The 22,397-nt window shown below is 38.2% G+C and overlaps 1 protein-coding gene across 1 annotated transcript; it reads right to left on the bottom strand.

Annotated features, from left to right (window-relative positions):
• Window positions 1-1,434: 1,434 nt before the first annotated feature.
• Window positions 1,435-21,386, bottom strand: nisch (nischarin). Its single transcript, XM_058631667.1, has 28 exons — window positions 21,184-21,386; window positions 19,739-19,822; window positions 18,809-18,991; window positions 18,006-18,054; window positions 17,247-17,410; window positions 17,040-17,135; window positions 16,443-16,538; window positions 16,210-16,362; window positions 15,885-15,953; window positions 15,140-15,325; window positions 14,615-14,743; window positions 14,177-14,290; window positions 12,432-12,627; window positions 11,639-11,757; window positions 10,600-10,703; window positions 9,358-9,624; window positions 8,949-9,211; window positions 8,405-8,616; window positions 7,845-8,278; window positions 7,239-7,423; window positions 6,793-6,850; window positions 6,312-6,450; window positions 5,841-5,991; window positions 5,508-5,627; window positions 5,242-5,403; window positions 4,820-4,992; window positions 4,520-4,695; window positions 1,435-3,534 (listed from the first exon to the last, which is right to left on the bottom strand). Exons 1-28 carry the CDS (start codon window positions 21,262-21,264, stop codon window positions 3,207-3,209), a joined length of 4,491 nt encoding a protein of 1,496 aa, XP_058487650.1. The 5' UTR covers window positions 21,265-21,386; the 3' UTR covers window positions 1,435-3,206.
• Window positions 21,387-22,397: the final 1,011 nt, after the last annotated feature.

Below are 22,397 nucleotides of genomic sequence, written 5' to 3'. Positions count from 1 at the left end.
CGACAGGGCAGGGTTCACAACTTGTGTAATAAATGCTTATATAAATACTTTTGATATGGAAAAATAATATAATAATAATATGTGGAGCTCTTTGTGTAATCTGGATGTCACCATGTCATAAATAATAAATATGGCAGAAAATACATCCATGTAGATGGGCCACTTTTGGTAAAGATGTGGCACAGTCACTGACATGTGGCAATGTAGTGGCCAGTTTGAGGCCCAGATCCGGCAAATGGGAGCAGACCACTCAAATGGCATCATTCCACACAGAATGTGGGTCAGATGAAAGAGCCAGGTATGGGCCACAAATATTTAGCTATATGGGATTGTATGCTTCACTAGAACATAGATAATTCTGTTATAATTAGGGTTTTTGATTTTAAGCTTCGAATAACTGTAACACAATTAGCATCTAAAAAAAAAACCACCCACAATTAATAAATTATTAATTTTGTATAGAGACTGTGGACCACTGATGTGACAGGTGTCAATGGATTTTTTGACGACTGATCTTCGTTATGTGTTGGGTTAGGCATGATGGAGCATTGACTTTGGAAAAGTGATAACGTGTGTTGAACAGAATTGTAAATTAAAGGTTTTGGAAGGCTGCAGATGCTCTTCTGCATGGTCTTGTTGTATTGAAAAATGTACAAGTTTGTATTAAATGTCATTAGTATTTAGTGTTGCAGTTAAGTAAATGAATAACCTGAACTAACTGAAATTATCTCAAAATCAAGTGTTAAGTATTTCAGAAGCCACATCTTCTTACACATCTGATTCCAAAAGCTGCAGTCCTGAAGTTGTGCCCTGCTTGTGTTTAAACCTGACTTAATTCAAGCAGATACTTTTTTTTAATTCAAGGTGTATGAAACCACCTCTGCTGATGAACGACGGAGCCTCAGTGGATAGTGACACTCAAAATGTAGGGTCTGTAAGAATAATTCTCCTTTATTACAACTTTTCTATCAGAGATTACTCACACATTTAAAATCCATGATCAGGAAACTTGATGAAAATCAAGTTAAAATCAGATAATGAGACAGGCTTTACCAGACTCTCAGGTTAGTTGGCTTGTTACTCAAATCAGATTTCCTACATTATGTTTCAGTTTTACAGTTTGAAGTTACTGTATCTGTCAGTTTGTTGGCATTCCCCAGAAACCAATGAGTGACTATTACTGTGTTATGTTTTCTTTCGTATTTTTCCTGCTGCATCAGCTTAACAGTGGTTGTGATTAAATGATTCACTAAGTATTAAACTATTGCCAAATCAAATTCATGTAACATTGGGAGTGTTCATGTTTACTTTAATTCAGTGGAATTACCCTGTACCAAGGCCACATCATGTAACATAAACAGATGAGAAGAGTGGGGGAGGTCCAACAGTGGCTTGCTTCCCATTTATCAATAAGGTGTGAAAAATGTGACAAAACACAAAAAAATAATAGTTGGTGATAATACTACATTTCAGACATTTCAGAGTTCATATTGGAAATATCTGGACCTTCACGATAAGTACAAAATCTGCTTCAGGAGGGGAAAAAAATCCCAAAGCAGCATTGTTATTCATATAATATTAGCAAAAACTTTCAGAAAGTATTTCAGGAATACTGCAGTAATTACAATGTGCAAAAAATAAAATGTTCTGAAATCAGATTGTGCCAGGCAGTGTGCGTGTGTGTGTTATTGAACATAAGTCTAACATCTAATCTAACATTTTGGTAAATCCTCTCGTCTCTTGTTTCAGACTAAACACATGTAAGATGTAAACACACAAATGTGATTTTTGGTTTTAAGATTAATTTAATATAAATAACTTGTAAATTAAATAGCTTTGGAATTGCTATTGCTAATTGCTAATTGCCACACACACACACACACACACACACACTTTCAAACGGACCAAGTCTCCCTGACTCCAGAATTTGTGCACAACATCCTGGATCTCTGTACTGGATGCACAAGGCTGGAGAAAAAAGCAGGACAAGAGGATTTACCAGGAACGATAAACAACAATAAATAAAATCCAGTTCCACTCCTGTGAGCTGTCTGCAGCTCCCCCTTCTGTGAAATTCCCATCTTTCTGTCTGACTGTCTGTCTGTCAGTCAAGTCACCCAGTGCATAAAGAAATCTGCTTGGAGTGAGACAACTTAAAGACGAGGTTGTGGCACAATCTTGCAGTTTCTTGCAGGCCTCCAAAACTTGTATTTCTGCTCCTTGTGAGATCATGGGTCCCTCTCATCCTTCTATCTGTACTGGCAGTCTGGTCGTGTTGGGTGCTTCTATCCCTATTTTTTTTCACGAATCAGTACAAGGAGAATATCTAAAAATGTAAACCGTTTGATCATTTGATTGACCCATGACATAAACAAGTCTTACGAACTTATTCATTTGAGTCACACTGTAATCTATTTACACTAACACACGTAAAAATGTTAATCCAAGTGAAACTTTGGTTGTGGTTGGGAGTCAAATTACTACTGCATGTATACAATACCAATCTGACCTAGGTACTCTGTACATGCTCCACAGTTCCCAGGAATCTGGCATAAAAAAATGGCCAGCTTAAGCTGTTTTAGTCTGTGACGCAATAGGTAAACTGAAAACTGCCTCATACTGACAAACGGAGGCAGACACATTAATTTGATAAACCGATTCCTCACTAGTGTTTCTACACTGATACAACGATATTCTTATTATGCCGTTTTATTGTACTACACAACTTGTGAAAATGTTCTGACTGAGGCCTTTATGTTGGACTTTTTTTTTTAAGATTTATGTTAAAAGACTGAGGCTGTCAAACAAAGACTTGCACCTGAAAGATGAAGCTGACATTATGTTTATCACCACACTGTGTAGAATTCCTTGTGCTTTTTAAAGCCTGGTCTCCACAGAAAGCTGTTTAACTCTCATCCTGTCTATATGGTGTGACTGGCCCCGTGTGTGGTGGTATGTCCGAAGATTGGCTTCCTTATCTCCCCCTGAATGATTCATTGCACCTCGACTCAGCAGGCTTCTGCCTTCTAGTGTCAGAGTTGAACAATTATTTGACTTTGTTCAAACCACTTAATAAGAAATGTGTTCCCAGTGAAACCATGTGTCAATGATCCGAGCCAAGTGATGACTACACCTGCCAATCAGCTCCCACCAGACACCAAAGTGATAAAAAGGTCACCGATCAGTGTGCTCTCCCTGCTGACCAATCAGCCAGTGAGCTCCACAGGAAGTTCCCGGCTGCAGAGTGCCTCCCATTGGCGAGCAAGCAGTGAGATCAGCCTCTCTCTGCTGTCTGCTCCTGGGACAAAGACACACCACTGGACCTCACCCTCTGCCCCTCCGCTGGCTCCACCACATCTGGGCAGGGCTTCTTCTCCTCCAGCAGCAAAATGGTCCATGGTGAGGTGGCAGAGCAAGTCAGGGCCGGGCAGGTCATCGAACACCAGAGTGAGAGCCTGAGGGTACGTCTGATATCCCAGCAGGACCCGGTCCAGGTCCCGGATTCTCCGAGCCTCACGCAGCTGGTACCGCTCTCTGCAGGAGACCATGACAACAAAAACAATTCAACAATTTTCAGATGGAAACAACAACAAAAAATCTCCAAGAAAACTGAAAACAACAAAATTAACAAAATTAGGCCAATCACCAATATTTGTTCACAAACTGAAAACCACTGTTGCATGTTACGGTCAACTAGTGCAATTTCTATAAAGACGGATCAGTTTTTAAAATATAAACAGATGGTCAAACGAGTATGATTTAGAAATCCATTCGAAATACATCTCACACATTAAGCAGTTATCATTTATTTGTGACATAACTAGGCAATGACAAATATTTTATTTTAAGTCAGTGAATGTGGTTTCAGCTGCACCGTGTTTCGTGACTACACATCACACACAGTATGTTGCGTGCAAGTCAATGTTTCCTCCCGTTCCTCTTACCGAACAGTTTTTTTTTTCTTCTTCTTCTTCTTCTTCTTTTACTTCCTTACAACACTGCTCACTCCCTCTGGCTATTCACCAGGCACAACTCTGGAGTCATTTGAATCACTGTTGAAGCGACACTTGTTCCCGCACATTTTTGCCACTTGATTGTTTGTTTGTTAGTGTTTGTGTTTTGGATCTGTCTTTTTCTATTTTCAACTGTACAGCGACCTTGGGTTTCGTGAAAAGCACTTTATAAATCTAAGTTATTATTATTATTACTGCTGCATTCAAGGGACACTACGATTATACAGTTTAATGTGTTTACTGTTGTGGACATAGAACCAGTTCTAACTTGGCTGGGTAAAGGTATTTAAATCAAATCAATTATATTTGCATAGAGAAATATTGTCAGTGGAAAGAAGAAAAAGAAGAAATATCCAGCAGAGTCAGACTAAGAGAAATGCACTCATCTGCCTTCCCCGGTTGGGGTGAAAGGAGAAAATGGGAGCGAGAGGAGAGGTGGGGTAACAGGGGGAGGCAGAGATATAAAGTGATGATATAATATGGGGCAAGGCGTCATATGTGCTTACCTGGAGGGAGGTTCTTTGGCAAAGTCAGGCAGAGGATAGCTGATGTAGTCCTCGTCCAATAGGAACACATCAGTGCTGGTCAGGATCAGGGTCCTGGGCTGAAGCACAGGAGACGAGGGTGAGCTTGAGGCAGAGGGGAGTCCTGGAAGGGTGGAGCCTTGGGGGGGAATCTGGACCTGGAGGAAAAAAGAACAGGCAGGAAGAGAGAAAGATAATTGTTTAATAGTTTAATAAATCATACATAACAATTTTTTAACCTGCATATATTATTTTTGCCACTTGGGGGCAGTTTTGCTCTACCTGAAAAACCAGCAGGTACAGCAGGACATTAAAGGAGCGTGATGACGAGGATGCTGTGGTGGCCAGAGTTTTCCTTTCTGCCACAATGAAGGTCAAGTCTCCCATCTCTTCCTCACTGGGGTAAATAAACTTCACCCTGCTACTGTGGACAAGCTCGTAGTTCTGCATTTTACCTGCAGAATGGGCCAAATTCACTTCTTTCATCACACTCATGTCTGACAGCTTTTTAAATATCTATACATTGAAATCATGGCTAAGACAATGAATCCACATATAAGTATGTTTTTCATTTCAGAGGAAAACATCACATTGATCAAACAGTTATCCAAATAGAGCCAATAATTAACTTACTATAGAGGGGGCATCTGTTTACATTAAAGGTAGGATGTGAAAGGAATAAATTACATTACGGGCATGGTTACCCGTGTTTGTGTTGGTGAACTGGGAGTAGAAATCCTGGTCTGATGGCTCTGGAGGAGGAAGTTGCTGCTGCAGACTGAGAACGGACATCAGCTCCTGTAGAAAGATGCCTGTTCCATAACTGTCCCTACTAAGACAGCATACAATGTGATCGGCTGAATGTCCTGTAGAGAGAAGAACCATGGAGAGATAAGTGAGTAATAATCACTATTGAAATTTTTGTGACCTCTGAAAATAGTCATGGCAATTTGTGTGTGAATCCACTGACCGACAACTCTGAAGTACTGGTCAAACAGACCCACATTCACTGACAGCAGCTCAGATAGTCTGATGGACAGACAGCAGCAAAGACACACGCCTGGATCTCCACTTTCAGTTATGTCCAACACTAACAGACAGATGGAGATTGTTTATTTGGATACACACCAGCTTAGCATTTCTCTTCCACTCTGAATCTGACCATTTAGTTTTACCACAGTTTCCATTTGTTTCTGTGACACTTGTTAAACAATATGACCACATACATAGTGTTAACTTATAGAGCTGCTAATATACAGTATTTCTTCACTCTGACAGGATCCATCATGTCTCTTCAACCTACGTGAGTGATGACCAAATGTAGAGGCAGAGTTTTCCAACAAGAAATAGATAGCATCAGTGGAGAGCAGCAGACAGCAGGTGAGCTCAGCCCCTGGAGATGTGTAGAGAACCACAGACAGCCACAGGACCTGTCTCATCTCCTCTGCCTCAGACTAACACAAAAAAAGTTGAAGTGGAATTTAAACAGCAGCACAAATGATTTCCCAGACATGTTTCAAAACTACATGTAATGCATGCACAAACACATAATACACAATAAATCAACCTTTTTACAATTAAATCAAAACATTTTTATGAAGAAAACAAAAAAATCGTCCATTATATTTGCTACAATAACAAACTTGACTTCACTGAACTGACACAGTGCTGTTTGCTTGAATTAAAAAAAAAGAAATAAATACAAAATAAATCAACAGACACAGAAAACAGAGTAACTCGTTGACATTTTTGTGTGTATATGTGTGTCTCCTACCAGTGCTATATATCTGTGGAAGAAGGTCCGAAGCTCCTTTTCTCTGAGCCCAGCCAGTAGCTTCAGTCCTGGGGAGAGACCTGGAATGAGGTGAGGGGATGGCTGATTCTCTTCCAGCTGGAGAAGAGAGGAGTCAAAGCTGAGGGGGGAGGAAGGAGGAGAAGAGAAAGCAGATGAGAGATCCTGATTAATAGGGGCACATATAGTATAGTGTTACCAACTATATTTAGTTATGTTACAAAACAAGATATATATTTTCATGAGAATCCCTTGAATTTGTTTTTTTTAAGAATTGTGATCAAGGCATGGTGAGCAGGGCATTTTAAGACATATATATTTTTAAATAAATTCTATAATCTCAAACTTATCACTCAACATATGTGAACACATATGTTGAGTTCACATGTGAACACGGTACTTAAATTGAAGTACAAATATGACATTAGTGTGTTTGTGAAGAGAAAGCACTTTGGATATCTACCTGCTGGAGTTATGTGATTTCTTGGTAGTGATACAACAACAGTGGTCTCTGTAACAGCCTGAAAACACAACAAAATAAATTTGTAACAACAGAAGAAACCAGAACGGTCCAACATATGACACAATGTCTGCAGAAGGTACCAAGAGTATTTAGTATTACAGAATTTAGTGGAGGCTATGCAAAGAGAGATACGGCAGTACTCTTTCGTTGTCCCCTCACAAAACTAAAATTGAAAAGCCTTTATCATTTCAGGCTGTGTTGAATTCCTCCACGCTAACTACTAACAACAACAACAACTAAACAACAATGTAAATGTTTTTAGAAGTCCAAGTTTCCCCTTAGCAACAACTTACCTGGAAATTAACTGGCTGGGTAACTTTTTTAGGTGAGGTTGTAAGTGCTGCTTGGTGCGATTTGTAGTGTATATGCAAGTTGTTGGTCTTCACCTTGTGTATGTTCTCCATGGTGTGGACAAGTCCTGCAGGTTCGGGGCAGGGCCAACATCTTTAGGCCCTCCAGGGACACTCTCCGCTGACTCAGCTCATTCAAGAAAGAGCTTCTGTCTTGGAACAGAGGGAAGAGCAGCAGGAGCCTCTGATTTCCAAGCAGTAGCTCCACAGTGTGAGTCCTCCTGGACACAACATCATGGTTAAAATCAAGATACAGACTACAGATACAACAGGAAACTAAAGTACAGAACAAAAGACACACAAGAACATAAAAACTATATTCATGTTTCTTTTGTGTGCCACCAGAATAATTTAAATTCTAAAATCTGTCTATCAAATATGGGCCACCTAACAGGTACTGCACTAAGTATTAAGTGCTTAAAAAATGAAACACATGAAATATTAAAGCAGGAGATAAAACAATATTAGCTATATTTTTATCAGGATTTATTCAATATACTAAATATATATTTAATTTTTTATTTAGCCAGGAAGGTCCCACTGAGATACAAGATTTCTTCTTTCAGGGAGTCCTGGTCAAGATAGCAGCATAGATAGTACAAGAGAAAAGATATTTTCAGATATAAATCACAACCTCTCTACCTCTTTTGGTGTTGTGGGCCTGGACAGGATATGTTGCTGGTTTTGTCCATGATATGAGGGACTCTCTCTCTGGGATCAAGCACCACAGAGCTGAGGGGCACATGAATTAATCTGCACCAGGAAGAAGAGTGATGGAAGTCAGCATTGCTCTTTTGTCTTTCTGCCAGCTCTCTAAAGTCCATTTTAAGCACCCAGAGCTGTCGTTGGGTGAGGAAGAGGAGAGCAGGCAGGTTGGGTTCTTCTTCCTGGGGTAAGATGTCCCACAGGTGGGAATGAGTGTCTGGGACAGGGTAGGAGGAGGAGGAGGGTAGGAGGTGGACAGGGTAGCCTCCCTGAGCTCCCTGACTCTCCTCCAACTCCCAGGAGTTTATGAGCGAACGGGGGAGGAGCTGAGGAGTAGTCGAGGGGCGGGGGGGAGTGTGAGACCCTGCAGCCTGGAAAAATAGAGAAGGTTGAAAATGTTTTTATTTTTCAGCTGGTCACACAGAACATGCAACCATTAACACAGTTTAACAATGTGTTTTTATATCATAGATTAGGATCTCATGCAGCTCTCTCACTTGAATCAGTTCCGTCAGTTCCATTCTTATCTGCCGAAGCTCCTCTGCCTCAGAAAAGATGTACCAGCAGGCTGAACCAGACTGGAGCCCAAAGGCAAGGCAACAGTCAGGAAGCTCACCTCGAGAGAATAGCAGGAGCTGGGAGTATGGAATCAGGAAGTTCATCTGTAGGCCTGACACTAACTCCTTCAAAGGCAGATTCTGCTCCTGGTCTGAACAGAACAAAACAGATCACATAATTAATTGTGGTGTTATTAATGCTGCAAGTAATATGTTTCACTATAAAATATCAGTGGTCAATGTCAATCTTCATTCATATCTCATTTTGTTTCATCACATTTAAAAGAAAAACATCAATCTGTTAAATACTATGGTTAACTTTAGACTTTTCTGAATCATATTACATCAATTATTTCAAAGAGAAATGTATCCAGCTAGAATAGTAATAAAGAATGTCTCACATGTTTTTAATTAATAAAATTCGAGATGGAGAGCAATACACAGGGGCAATTACAATTTCAATATTTTGTGGTTGTGTACTTGCCCGTATCCTGAAAAGTCTGTGTATCACAATTAGATGGGTGCAGTAGACCCAACCGTCGGTCTGTCAGGATGAGACATGCCTCCTTCTGCTCCACATCTTTCTCGACCTGAAGGCAGTAGCACCACAGAATCCTGCTAATTTGCACCTCCTCCTCCTCGTCATCAACACATAAATCCTCAACAGCAAGAGGAGCAAAAGATGTAGAGGAGGTGCAGACAGAGTCATCCAGACCCATCTCAAAGTACCCATCCCCAGAGGCTGGACTGGAATAATGAGCATAAAACAGTGGATAAATCAATAGTCATCATTATATACTTTTAAGAGTAAGTGTACATACATTGTATGAAACAAGGACAAAAACTCTTGGAATTTCAGATTTTAAGAGAGGTAAGGTTTCTGGTGGTGTTACCTGGGACTGCCCACCTCTGTGCCCTCCATATGTGACTGAACCTCTCTGGATTCAGACACCCTCTCATCTTTCCTCGCCTCCTGCTCCTTTTTCTTCCTCTCCTCCTCCTTCAGGGTGGAATTGAGATACTGGTGGAGATGAGCAATGACGTCCTTGTTGGAGGAGGAGAGTGAGAGCAGGTGAGAAGGAAGTAGAGGACACCAGGTGGCGCTGCATGCTGAACAAGTAGTTTCAATTGGTCGGGAGGTAGAAGAAGAGCAGACGCAGCTTGAGGACAGAGAGACAGAAACCAGGTTAAGTTACACTTTCCTGTGATGTCACACAGAGAAAACACTGCAACTGTCCTCTAGTGGAGGATATCAGTGGCCCTAGGAGAACACAGTGAATTACAGCGACCTCCTGCAGGCTGTGTAAACAGGAGAGAAACCTGAACAGAAGCAGACTGCTGCCTGACTAACAGTAATGAAGAAATAATAGGAACTATATGGAAGATACTGCAGTAATACTCATAACAGTTACAGTTACTTTTTTTTTAAACTTTTTGTCAAAGAGTGGACAGCTTAGAGACAAATGAGATATTTAATAAAGTATCACTCTGCAACCAGGATGGTCCCAGGTCCCAATAGTAATATTAATAGGGAAGCATGATATCGGTATATATACTGTACATATATATGTATGTACATATATATGTATATATATATATACATACATATATATATATATACATATATATATATATATATATACATATATATATATATATATATATACATATATATATATATATATACATATATATATATATATATATACATATATATATATATATATATATATATATATACATATATATATATATACATATATATATATATATATATATACATATATATATATCGGTTACCAGCCAAAGCATCCTTGATATATCGACATATTGGATATCGGCAAAAAGTTCAATATCGTCATCCCTAAATATTAAATTAAAAAAAGTAAAATTCTCAGGGTTTTATTTCAGATAATTTTATATTAGAGACATGTCTGTTTGTGAATATTTCCTGTGTGTTTGCATCACCACTTAGTTGATATCGTCATTTACACATTTTGTAACTGCTCAACTATCTCCACTGCGCACTTGGTAGAAATCCTGTACATTTCCTGTATAAATGTTTCACATGTTTTAATGACAGAAAATTAACATAAATCAAAAGCAATTGAATTTGGAGTAGTTTGCTTACTGACCAGACAGTAGTAGCCATAGTGGCAGCAGCAGTGCAAGTTGTAGTGATACTGGAGGGAGCTCCACAGTGTGTGTGTTCAGACAAGCAGACAGCAGGTTGTCGTCTCTGGAAACAAACACATTGAGCAACATTAGAATCCAGCTGACCTTAAACAAACAAACAAACATCAAAACAAACCCTACCTCCCTCTGTGCACATATCTATGTATAGCAGCTTAATTTTGGAGGGTATACTAATAGCATGTTTGCATAGCACATGCTGAAATTCCAATAAGCAGTTAACCAAAGTGTACACATCATGTAGATTGCACTGCTGAATGTCATAATACTGTAATTATTTGACCCCTTGGGTAAACCGAAAGAGCCTGAAATGTCAGTGTATCACCAAGGTTCAAATTCCTTCTGTAAATTGATGTGAATGTCTGTACCAAGCAATATTTATATAATTCTTTAGTCTGGACAGGAGTGGTGGGTTGACACATTAGCATTAATCCTAGCATGGTTACAAGACAGTTTTCTTACAAACACATCTACAAAATAAATAAAAACAATACTCGTCATAAACAATATTTTGATTGGATATCAGATTTTTGTAGAGATTTTTAGATTCTCTTTGTTTTTAGGCTGCAGGTGAAACCTCTAACAATTCCTTCTGCAAAAGTCACACATATCGGTTTTCACAATAAATATTCAGTCATTTTTGTACTAAAGTCATAGTGTTAAAGATCCAATGTGTAACATATGCTACTCAAATGTGTTTGTATGTTTGTATAATAGCTTAAAAATAAGCTATTTAGTTCAAATAAGCCTGTACCATTTTTCATAATGTTTCTTCAGCAGAAAGAAAAGACAAACCAGTCAGAGCATGCGTTTCTCAATTTGAAGCAGAAGCTTACTACATAATCGAATAAGAATGACAGAAGATAAACAGTATGTAGCTGAAAAGAACTCAGAGTGGGAGGCCATCTGCCCCAACTGGTGTCTCTATCTGACATCCTATCCTTATCCCCTCCCCAGTGTCTCAGATGTGCTTCTGATTACCTGGTCATGCTCAGCCGACAGGAGGTGTGTGTTGGTGTTTAAGCTTTCAGGGGGAGGTACAGCATCCACAGGAAGGAGAACAGTGGGGGAAATTGCAGCTTCTTCTCTGCTCGTCACTTCTGAAACAGGAAACCATAAGCATCAATAACAGTCACAAGAGCAAAGGCAATCACATTATTTTCCAAACAATCTCATTCTTGTCAGGGTAAACAGGCCAACAAGATATAAAAAACCTCTGAAAGAAATACAATATGCATGATTTATATTATATATATATTTATGTATAAATATATATATATATATATATATATATATATATATATATATATATATAAAGGTTATTATGCAGTTTGATTGAATCTGATACACATTTAAACTTAAATCAATATTCTTAGATTTAGACATGATATTGAGACACGGATAACGGTATTAAGAGTTAGTTGTCTATTGAAATGATGTTAGTGAACATTAGCAGATTGTCACATGGTCTATTGTCAAAGATTAGTGAATATCAGTGATCAATAATTTGCTGTGCTGTTAGTCTCGAGCAGCAGTTTTAAAAATCATTTTATGGTATGTATGTAATATCTATCAGCTCAGAAACAAACTTGTCAATGCTCAATGAAGGACAAACTACATGATGGAGACACGGTTCCTAATTATATTTTTATATGTCTTTACTCATGTCATGCATCTTTTCTTTATCAGCTGACATGCAACTTCTCTATGATAATGGACTTGCAGATGCACCCCCGTCCCTCAGCCATGCACAGCCTGATACATACATGATTACCTTGGCTGGGGCAGGTAGCCTGCTGGGTCGGACAGTAAGAGGAGGAGGAGGAAGATGAGGAAGAGGAGAGGGAGGTGACAGCAAGGGAGGTGACAGCAGGAGGAGCGAAAGCAGAGGAGCAGCATGAGGAAGGAGGAGGAAAGGAGGAGGAGAGATGAGGAGGTGCAGCAGCAGACAGCTTGGTCTCCTCACTGATCTGACGAGAGGACAAAGAGGAGGAAGCCTTCAGAGAGTTGCAGTCACTGACTCCACATCAACCAGACCATGTCCTGAAATTTGCAACCAGCAGCTCGACACAGCAACAATCTGCTATGCTTTATTAAGACGGCTCTACACCAGTTTTTCATATCTTATACCAATATTTCAGCCTTTATTATCCAATATCCGATCCACTGATTTTGACCAGTATTGGATCGATACCAATACTGAATATCATATCGTCTTATCCTGACTGAAAAAGAGAGAAGGGCTCTTTTTCATGAAAACAAAATAAATATTGCTCTTGTTAGATAATTAACATGCCTAAGTTTGACTGTGTTAAAAGTTAAACCACAGTCTACCGATCAACAATGGCAGGTTTTGTAGTTTTTTTGTTTGTTATCTGTGCATGAGCAGAAACTACAGTCAATATTTTTGTGTTGTGCATCAATGAAAACATTTATAGTCAGTGGTTTTCTCCAACAAACTCAAAAAACTTCAGAAAATAATAATAAACTATGACAAAGAGCACTTTGTATTTGGGTGCACAGTCTTCAAAAAGAAAAGGCACTTGTGATTAAAACTTCGACCAAAATGTGGTTAGTGGGTACAAGAGTAAAATGATATAGTATGCATATAAACCGCACTCTGCAATTATCCTTTGCTTACATGTTTTTTAGCAAGAATAATCATGCCTGAACATGAATAATATTTTGTGTGTTTGAATACACACAATCTAAGTTAAAAAATATCACAGATCAGTGCACATTGTTTCCTGGGCATGTTTTTATACTTTTTTGACATATTGGCTATATTTTTATTACATATTAACTCTGCTGCTGATGTGAACAGTCTCTCTAATCTCAAGAGGTGGAATCAATGCTCTGGAGTTTTCGTAGACAGCTGATAAAAACGGCGGCTGTGGTCATTGTTGTGTTTGGCTGACAGCTGATAAAAATTCGGATTGCACTGACATGTTAGTCATTAATTTGACATTAGGATCACTGCTAGTCACAGTTTACTGGAGGATTTTGTCTTGTGTCTGTGACTGATCTCGGTCAGGTTAGAATCAAAACACCACTACAGTACAGACACAACAGATTTAAGGATTTCTGAAAGCTAGAATATAGAAGAATACATAGTGTCACATCTACCAGTGGTTTGAGTTTCAAGATTGTGAAGTGCTCATGAAAGTTTAAAGGTCAGAGTCGTTAGTAGTCACAGCATGAGTTTATTTCCTTCTGAAAGTTAAAATAATATATTCACTGCCATAAAATCCGCTGCTGTGTCATAGGTTTTATGTGGAGGTATAAATGAAGAAGCACTGAGCAAGCTGTATGTCAAATTAACTCACATAAGTACTGACCATATAAATTCATATTAGATCTATGACTATTGCTCTACTTTTTTTTCTTTCATCACTTATACCAGATAAAACCTGGCTAACCAAATACTTTTCAAATGCAAAAATAGGGACTTCTAAAACAAAAAACAAATATAAAAATATACAAATAAATTAAGTCAGTCTACTTTGTGACCATGTGTACCTTCTTTTCGCTGCTGCTCATTCTGTCTTTGACTTCTTTGGCTTTCTGAATGGCTTTCAGCACTTCCACTGTGTCCAGTTCCTTCTCTGTCGTCACATTACTGTCGAGACAGACCTGATACAAAGATAAAAATCTGTCAAAACACATATACTCATGCATCTTTCTACACTTGAGGAAATAACAACATATATGAAATGCATTTCCAGACTGTTTACCACCTTAACCAATCTCAAACCTCAACCTTTACCCAGATGACACAGTTTTAACAATAGCCTAATCTAAACCTAACTCAAATCTTAAACATAAAAACCATAACCATCAAAAAAGCTGTTACGGTTATTATGTCCAACCAAACTCTCCTTACAATGATGGACTTGAGCCTAAATTTGCCCCCACAACCACAGAAAGACAAGCGTAAGCATGAGAATGTGGTGGTACCTCCGCTGCACGCTCTCCAAACTGGGCAAGGACTTTGGTTCTGTAGTCTGGGATGATGCACATGGGGTTATTAGACAGGTTAAGCTTCTCCAGACAGGGCAGGGAGCCAATGTTCTTGATCTCCTCCAACTGAAACATATGCAGTCATCACAAACAAAAAACAAAAAAGTTCTTAAATATAACTTTCAACTTTCACTGACTCTTCTGTTAAATGAACCCTTTGGTTTGATATTTCACAATAGTCATGAACAATTATTTAATACATGCATCTATGATAAGTCGACAGTAGTGCAATAGCAGAGAATAAGGAGTGATTCTCGATCAAATAAATGTTAATAAAGGTTTAATCATTTGAGTACACATTTATATTCATTTTTGTTATTAGCAGATTAAATTACCTTCTGCAAGTGAGAATTTGTATCCAACAGACATGTCTCTAATATGTGTAGTTGTAGTATGCTTGTGCAAATTTACATGTATTTGATGTATTAACAAAGAAACAAGGAAATGCTCAGTGTGCTTTACCTGTGCCAACTGGTTGTGGCTGAGGTCCAGGTTGACCAGAGAATAAAGCTTGGTGAGGCCAGTCAGTTGGTTCAGCTGGTTTCCAGCCAGGTTTAAGGTTTTTATGTTGCCCAGACGGGTGTGAGCAGCCTCAAGGACCCGCAGGCTGTTGTAGGACAGATCCACATGGACCAGGTTGTACAGGTGCTGCAACCATAAAGCAAATCATTATATACAGTTAGGGTGTAATGGCAAACATATGCTCATTGTTATTTTTAGTTACATAATCAATTGTGTTTCATTAAGGACATTCAGGAAATGTTTGGGAGAAAGAGCTGAGCATCTGATCCGAGAAATCAACAATAATATAATATATGATTAGTATTTGTTTGGTAGTATGTTCACTTTCTGCTAATAACTCCTCCTAAATGTTACACACTAGGCCTTTAAGTCTTAAATTATGAATCCTGTTGGAAACATCTTTCGTAAGTCAAAATGTGATCCTATATCAATTAAATGCAGCATAAAGGTACACTCAATTAGACACACAATTATCAGTGACTCCAGCTTCTTCACTGTGAGAATTTGCTGCTTTCTTCTGTTTCTTCTGTTCTCCCAAAATTTTAAAATGTAGATATTTTTCACAATATTCTGACATAAAATTTTAATAATCTGGAAAATGTTTTTGAAATGAATGAATCAATAATTTAAATCGATTTTTTGCAGACTCTGTAGCCAATGTGTTCTTCATTATGCTGCCACATACCTGGAGGTTTTCCACTGAGGACAGCTGGTTGTAACTCAGATCCAGGAACTCAACTTCACGAATTAGTTTCTGCAGAGAAAAATTCAACACAAGAAAAAAGATGATGCTTATGTAAAATTAATTTTAAATAAATTTTTCCAGTCTTTAACTAAAAAGAGCAGAGAGGCAATTCATTAAAATGTTCCTCTCTTTTTTATCTTAGATATTGCATGAAATAAAGAGGCTAGAGTCTTATTCTGTTAAGAAAGAAATATGAGTACTTGTGTGTCTAAAAACTATTTTCACTTTGATTCATGGTGATGTTCATCTTTAGTGGGTGTCTCACCACTGAGCTGTCGATGGTGCTGATACAGTTGTGACTCATGTCCAGTGTGGTCAGGTTTCTCCACATGGGGATAATAGCGGTGACGGGACAGCCAGGATCTGCCCCCTCAGGCTCCCACTGCGAGAACTCACTCGCCTCTGGGACCAGGATTGACTGCAGAATGTCAATAGGTAATTCAGGATACAAAACAGAATATATAACATTATTACTTGACTATTTAATCTCAAATTTACCATCATAGTTTCTGTGGACCGGTGGATATTCATCGTTGACAGACTCGACCTCAGAGATGGCAAACCTTGAATCTGCTGAGAGCAGCATTCACTGATCTGAAATCAGAGACAAGCAGAAATTATATTTTGTCCAGATTTAGTCGTTTACCAGGTCTGAGAAGAGTCATTGGTGAATGTTGATAGAGTTCACTCAGAGCAAGTGCTTATAACGTACACAACCTTACTTTCATTTTCTAGATCCAAATACTGCCAAAACAGGCCAGTGTATCTTGACAGCATGTATTAGAGCAGAGTAATATTTAACTGCTGCTGTACATTAACAACATGTCAAACTAAACTATTATATCTAGTTATGCCAAAGGATGGTAACAATGTTAAATCATTAAGTCGACTGCTGACCACATCCCTAGTCATTGCACACAACTTTCACCACTGTTTTGCAAATATCTGCAAATGGATGTACTAAGCATTAACCTTGGACAATATTCTGAAATGCAAGGATAAAAAGCAGAGAGAACTAATGTTTATTATCCCACACACCTAACAAGACTGGTTAAATGTGTTTATAGGGGAGAATGTTGAAGATAACAAAGTTACCTCTATTTGAAGCAGTGATTTGAAAACAGACAGGTCAAAGGGGAGACTGCTCTCTTGGATGTTACTGGTTCCCACAGGATCCCTAGCACCAGAGATCTGACCAACAGAGACAAGAACATTTACCACCTCTGCTGCTAAAAGGAAGTCAGTAGACACATAATGTAATCTTAATGATGAGGATTTGAATTAAATAAACAGATGTGTGACCTTCAAGTATCGCAGCCTGCAAGTGAAGTCAAGAATGTGCCCAAGGTCAGTTTTGGCATCTCCATTACAGCAGGTTGGTTTGGCCAGACGAAGCTGTTGGGAGACGGAGTAAAGCTGCAGAGGACTCAGTGAAAACACCTCACCAGCCTGCAGCAGCTGCTCACCTACAGCAAAACAAACAAACACACAAACAAATTACAAGTCTGAAATTTACACAGCAAGCATTGACAATACCTGCAACATTCAGCAATATTTTTGGAGATATATTTTTTATGTTTTTGTATACATCACATAAATACAAATTTGCAAACAAGGAGAAATTACACTTCAACAATTACTTTGAGGTAATTCAAATGCAACAGATAATAAGTTATTAGACTGGCTTTATATATTTGAGTCTAATATAAAGAAACATTAAATTTAACTGCTGTTTCTACAGACTCCTGATCCAAACACATTGATTTTTGGATAACAAACATAAGACAAGACTATCTTCCACATATACACCCAATGTATATCTATACATCTGAAGAATAAATAAATTGTGTGTGTAAAAAGTGTCGTAGACTCATTCTAGCTCACCTCAATGACAATTCAAGTATTGAAACCAGTAAGAGCTGATGTTACAATACTTCAAACATCAGCTCTAACTGATGTTACAATACTTTAATTGTTACATCAGTAAGAGCTGCAGACGGACTCTATACAGAGATAAGACTCATAAACTGGATATGATAAAACGGGTCAAAAGAAGATAACCTTTATGGAATAACTCCTCAGCCAGTGCTGCTGTGATGCCATTGATTTCCTGAAAGGAATAAACAGTCTGTTAACACCTGGTTTTACTTCAAAATGAACAGTTATTGGATGCTAATACCCTTATATATTTACTATCAGTGAACCTCCCTTTAGACTAAACGTCACTTAAATTGTTTGGCATGTTATGGTTATTATATGGTAAACAACAGTAAAACAGTTTCTCTTGAAAAATGTGATCTTTCATGTGTTGATCACCTTATGAGAAGGATTTCTTTTTTGTCGGCTGTTTACAGGATTATGATGACTTTGAAAACATTGATCTGTTGTTCGGTCCTCATCATATGATCACAGTCACTAACATCACATTGCCTGAATCTACTACTACAAGGGATCTTGAACAACTCGTCTCAGTCATGACATTAACCTTATGCACAAAGCCAGGTCCATTCTGGTGTGGAAGCACATAAATGCCATGTATTATGTCCCAACTTAAACCACATCTAACTGGGATGAACGCAAAACAACAACTGTGAGCCGTAACTTAACATCAGTCATTAGTGTTAGACCTTATTAATGCTCTTGTGTCTGTATGGGAGACAAGTCCTGGCAACCAGGTTCAAAACCTCCACAAGCGACTGAACTTTTCAAGTGTTCACATACTTTTGTATACAGTATCATAAAGTATCTACACATATACTCAAAAATGTGGCAAAATTAGTACACATGTAAGATGAAGGGTCTTGGCCTGTGGCTGTAGTACATATTCCTAGGTTGAAGACACTAATACCCTCCATTGTACTCACATAAAGGTGAAAGTGAAGGAAGCAGGCAAGTGGAGTGGGCGTGGCCTGTGGAAACTGCTGCAGCAATGTCTGCAGGTAGAGCTCCAGCTCCTTCTGCCGCCGCTCCACCAGACTCTTTGAGTTCTTTCCCAAAATCTTTTTGGGAGGAAGAAGGTGTCGGTCAACCTTCTTTTCTGCTGTTAGCTTGAAGGAAACATAATAAATGAATCATTACATTAATATGTGCTAAACCAAGCTAGCTAAAAAGCCAATTGTATGAAGACAGCTCAAAGCTACTGTAATCATTTTAAAGACAGAAGACTGATAATCAGTTACGTTAAGTTTTTTTCATAATTATTCAATCACCATCATCTTCTATAATTGAAAGCAGTGCATTATGTTAATGTTCAGATGTACAGTGTATAATACAGTGTTAGGTTTCATCAAAAGATGAATATGAGATAAAAGATGAACATTTCAGCTTTTACTTCCAGGTATTTACATCTGGATCTGATACACAACATAGCAACTTTTGTTTGAACCCACACATTTGTCATGTGAGCAATGACACACCTTATAGAAGTGCACTGTACATCAATGACTATGATATTATTCTTCATTAAAAGAAAAATACATTTTCCTGATAATGCATTTAACCAATAAATAGGCCCAGACATGTTCAGCCTTTACTTCCAACAGCTGCAAAAGTGTAAGATGTAAGCATGTAAGAAATGTTTAATCAGAGATATCAACGACAACTACATATTTGAAACTGCTAAACATGCAATTATTGAAGATAATGTCTAATGTTCTAATAATGAATATTGTTTAATGTGCTAACTGAATCATGTATCAGTACGAAGCTGAATTCTACACAAAAACACATGATCTAAGTTTACCATGACTATAAATTTCATGTTTGATGAAAATACTCAAGTTCAGGTCTCAAACCTTCTCATGGAGGTCATGGAAATCACTGTAGCGGTGCTTCACAGTCCATCTGTGGTCTCCAACCATCAACTCAATGATGTAGACCTGAAACACAGCAAGGTATTCAGTAATTACAACCTGAAGAAAAACTTAAAAACAGCCATGATTCAACTACTTTTTGAAACTACAATGGATGTTCTCATAACTTGATTTTAGCCCGTATAAACTGATTAAAATAAAAAATATTATAATCTAGAGAAAGCACTCAGAGAGCGCAAAATTTTAACAAGGCTACTTTGTTTTCCAGTGTCATTGTGTTAATACACTCAAACTGTGATTGACATCCATATCACCTCATACATCTAATAAGTTAGGCTATAACTCACATCCCTGGAAGAAAAATGTATGTATGTTTTTATCAAGAATGATTATCCTGCTGACAAACCAGCATAAACATGACCTGCTTTGCTGTGGGCTGTGGCTTTCTCCATCCCTATACAGTATTTCAAATGGGAGTGGCCCAGGATAGAACTAATAAATTCATATTATTCATGTCATTATTTTCAAAAGTAATGCTAAGAAGGCCTTGTAACCTTGCCAGTCTTAACTCATGTCTCATATCATCTGTAATGTATAGTGAAAGAGAGATTTTTTATTTTTTAAGAGCAAGATGTTTATCATCCCAGATGCATCTGCCTCTGCAAAGAGTTGCTTCCAAATGATTTTAATTTGTGGTCAGAACATTGTATAGCTGTGAGCCCAAGATTCTGATGAAAAATCATGTGATTACAAACCGCCAGCTTACCAGTTAATGTATAACTACTATATTTGTGTGTTTTGGATTACAAGCAGATAAAATATAGTGTAAGAATACAGGGAACATGTTTTCATTCATTACAAGATTTCAGGGGGAGCATATGTTTACAGGCCAATATCCCCTATCAAATAATGCTCCCAGTACAGAGTCACTTTGCATTACACCACTACTCACTGTGAGAAGATGGGGAGCGTGTTTTGATTCTCGATTATAATGGATTACAGTTATGCGCAGAACCGAGCACATATCGATCGGTAGCAAGAATTGACAGAACACCGGAAGTCTATAAAACTGTCAAAGCAGTGCACAGCGTTTCTACCATAAAACAAAAACAGAAAAATCCCCGAGTGACTCAACAAAAACTGCTAGAAAATAAAATCAGCTAGAATACGTGAACTTCACAGGAAATGATCTCACACTGAAACTGTGACTTAGCAAGACAGCTAGCTATTAGCTCGCCTGCTGTAACTTCATATTTACACGATTAACGAGACGAGAGGGCTGTCAATAAACGAAACTGAGAAAGCAGCGTGTGTCTTGACTGAAAGGGCAACTTCTTCGATATTAACTCGCTGTCGCTACTTTGACAGTACATTGGCTCGTTTAGCCACAAGCTATGCTAACTAACATTTAGCTGGACGTAGCTTACAGTGTAGTTTTCCACCAGCTCCGACCCGACAACGGACACTTTCCTCTCCGACACCTCCTCTGGAAATATACCTGACTCCATCCCGAAAACTGGGCGATGAAATGTGACCTGTTATTGAGAAAATATCTTTATAAAAACACGCAGTTCTAGAGGATATTTGGCGTTTTCCCTCCCGACGCCATGTTTGTTGTGATGCGGAACGAACGAAGCAGCTGACAGAGGAAAAAACTTTATTTACACTGACAATGACTGAACTGATTTTTCATTTCATAAAAATGTGTTATATTTTTTGATAATCACACAAATGCATGAAATGTCAGATTGATTTGCTATTCGAGAAAAGAGACTGACACTCAATCATCTTTCAAATGTTTATTTATTTACAGCATGACTGTACCATCAGCAACAGTTCTGAAAACAACGATATAAGCTGACCAGTATGTTGCTGTGTATGTACTCTAGAGGAAAAAGCACGTAGTACGGTGTTCTTCCTGTTAATGGAGAACTAAAACCCAGTTAGTAATTTTGAGTAAAAACAAATTAAACGAAGTTTCATCGAAGAACAGACTCAATATTGATACGTTTCTATTGATTAGAAAATGCAGTGATTCTCTGATTACATTTACAGCAGCACACTTTTGTCTATCACGATACTTGACATCATGATTACGCCTTAAAAATAAGTCTGTAAGAGTAGTTTCACCCACAAGTGTACAGTGTATTCACTAATTGTTATTGTTTGAGTAATTTTATTATATTAAGTGAAGGAAAATACGTGATATTAAGCGTTGTGATGCTTTTAAAAAATTAGGGCTCAAAATGTATACAGCACTGGACAAGTTACATGTGTGGCCTGCGGATGGCGCTAGACGCTAAAACAAAGTAAATAATGTATGCTGACGGCACCAGGGTTGTTGTGGAAGCACGTTTCAGGATAATCCACTGAGGCGTCATGGGTATTTTCGCACAGCTGTTTGCAGTCACAAATGCCAGTTTAAAAAAAAGTACATTAATTAAAATATTTGTTTGGATACTTAAGTGTTGAGGTGGTGCATAACTGCACATATAATTATACAACGTCAGTGGCAAATGGAGAGTTTGGGACTGACACGTCATGATGTTACATTTACAGACTGGGTACGTGTGCGTATGTGTCAACATTAGTGTAACTGCTGTAGTTATAATACAGTTGCCCCACTCAGCTGCTACTTGTT

This window comes from Solea solea, chromosome 6 (genome assembly GCF_958295425.1).
Source record: "Solea solea chromosome 6, fSolSol10.1, whole genome shotgun sequence".
Taxonomy (NCBI): Eukaryota; Metazoa; Chordata; class Actinopteri; order Pleuronectiformes; family Soleidae; genus Solea; species Solea solea.
This window is presented reverse-complemented; position numbering and strand designations above follow the sequence as displayed.

What these genes read in the sequence shown, in the direction of transcription:
- nisch (XM_058631667.1), bottom strand. Translation starts at nt 21,264, where the DNA reads ATGGAGTCAGGTATATTTCCAGAGGAGGTGTCGGAGAGGAAAGTGTCC. An exon ending in TGAGGAGTTATTCCATAAAG is followed by an intron (nt 17,411 to 18,005) that starts GTTATCTTCTTT and finishes GTTTTGCTGTAG; the next exon opens with GTGAGCAGCTGCTGCAGGCT. An exon ending in TGTCGGCTGAGCATGACCAG is followed by an intron (nt 10,704 to 11,638) that starts GTAATCAGAAGC and finishes GTTTGTTTCCAG; the next exon opens with AGACGACAACCTGCTGTCTG.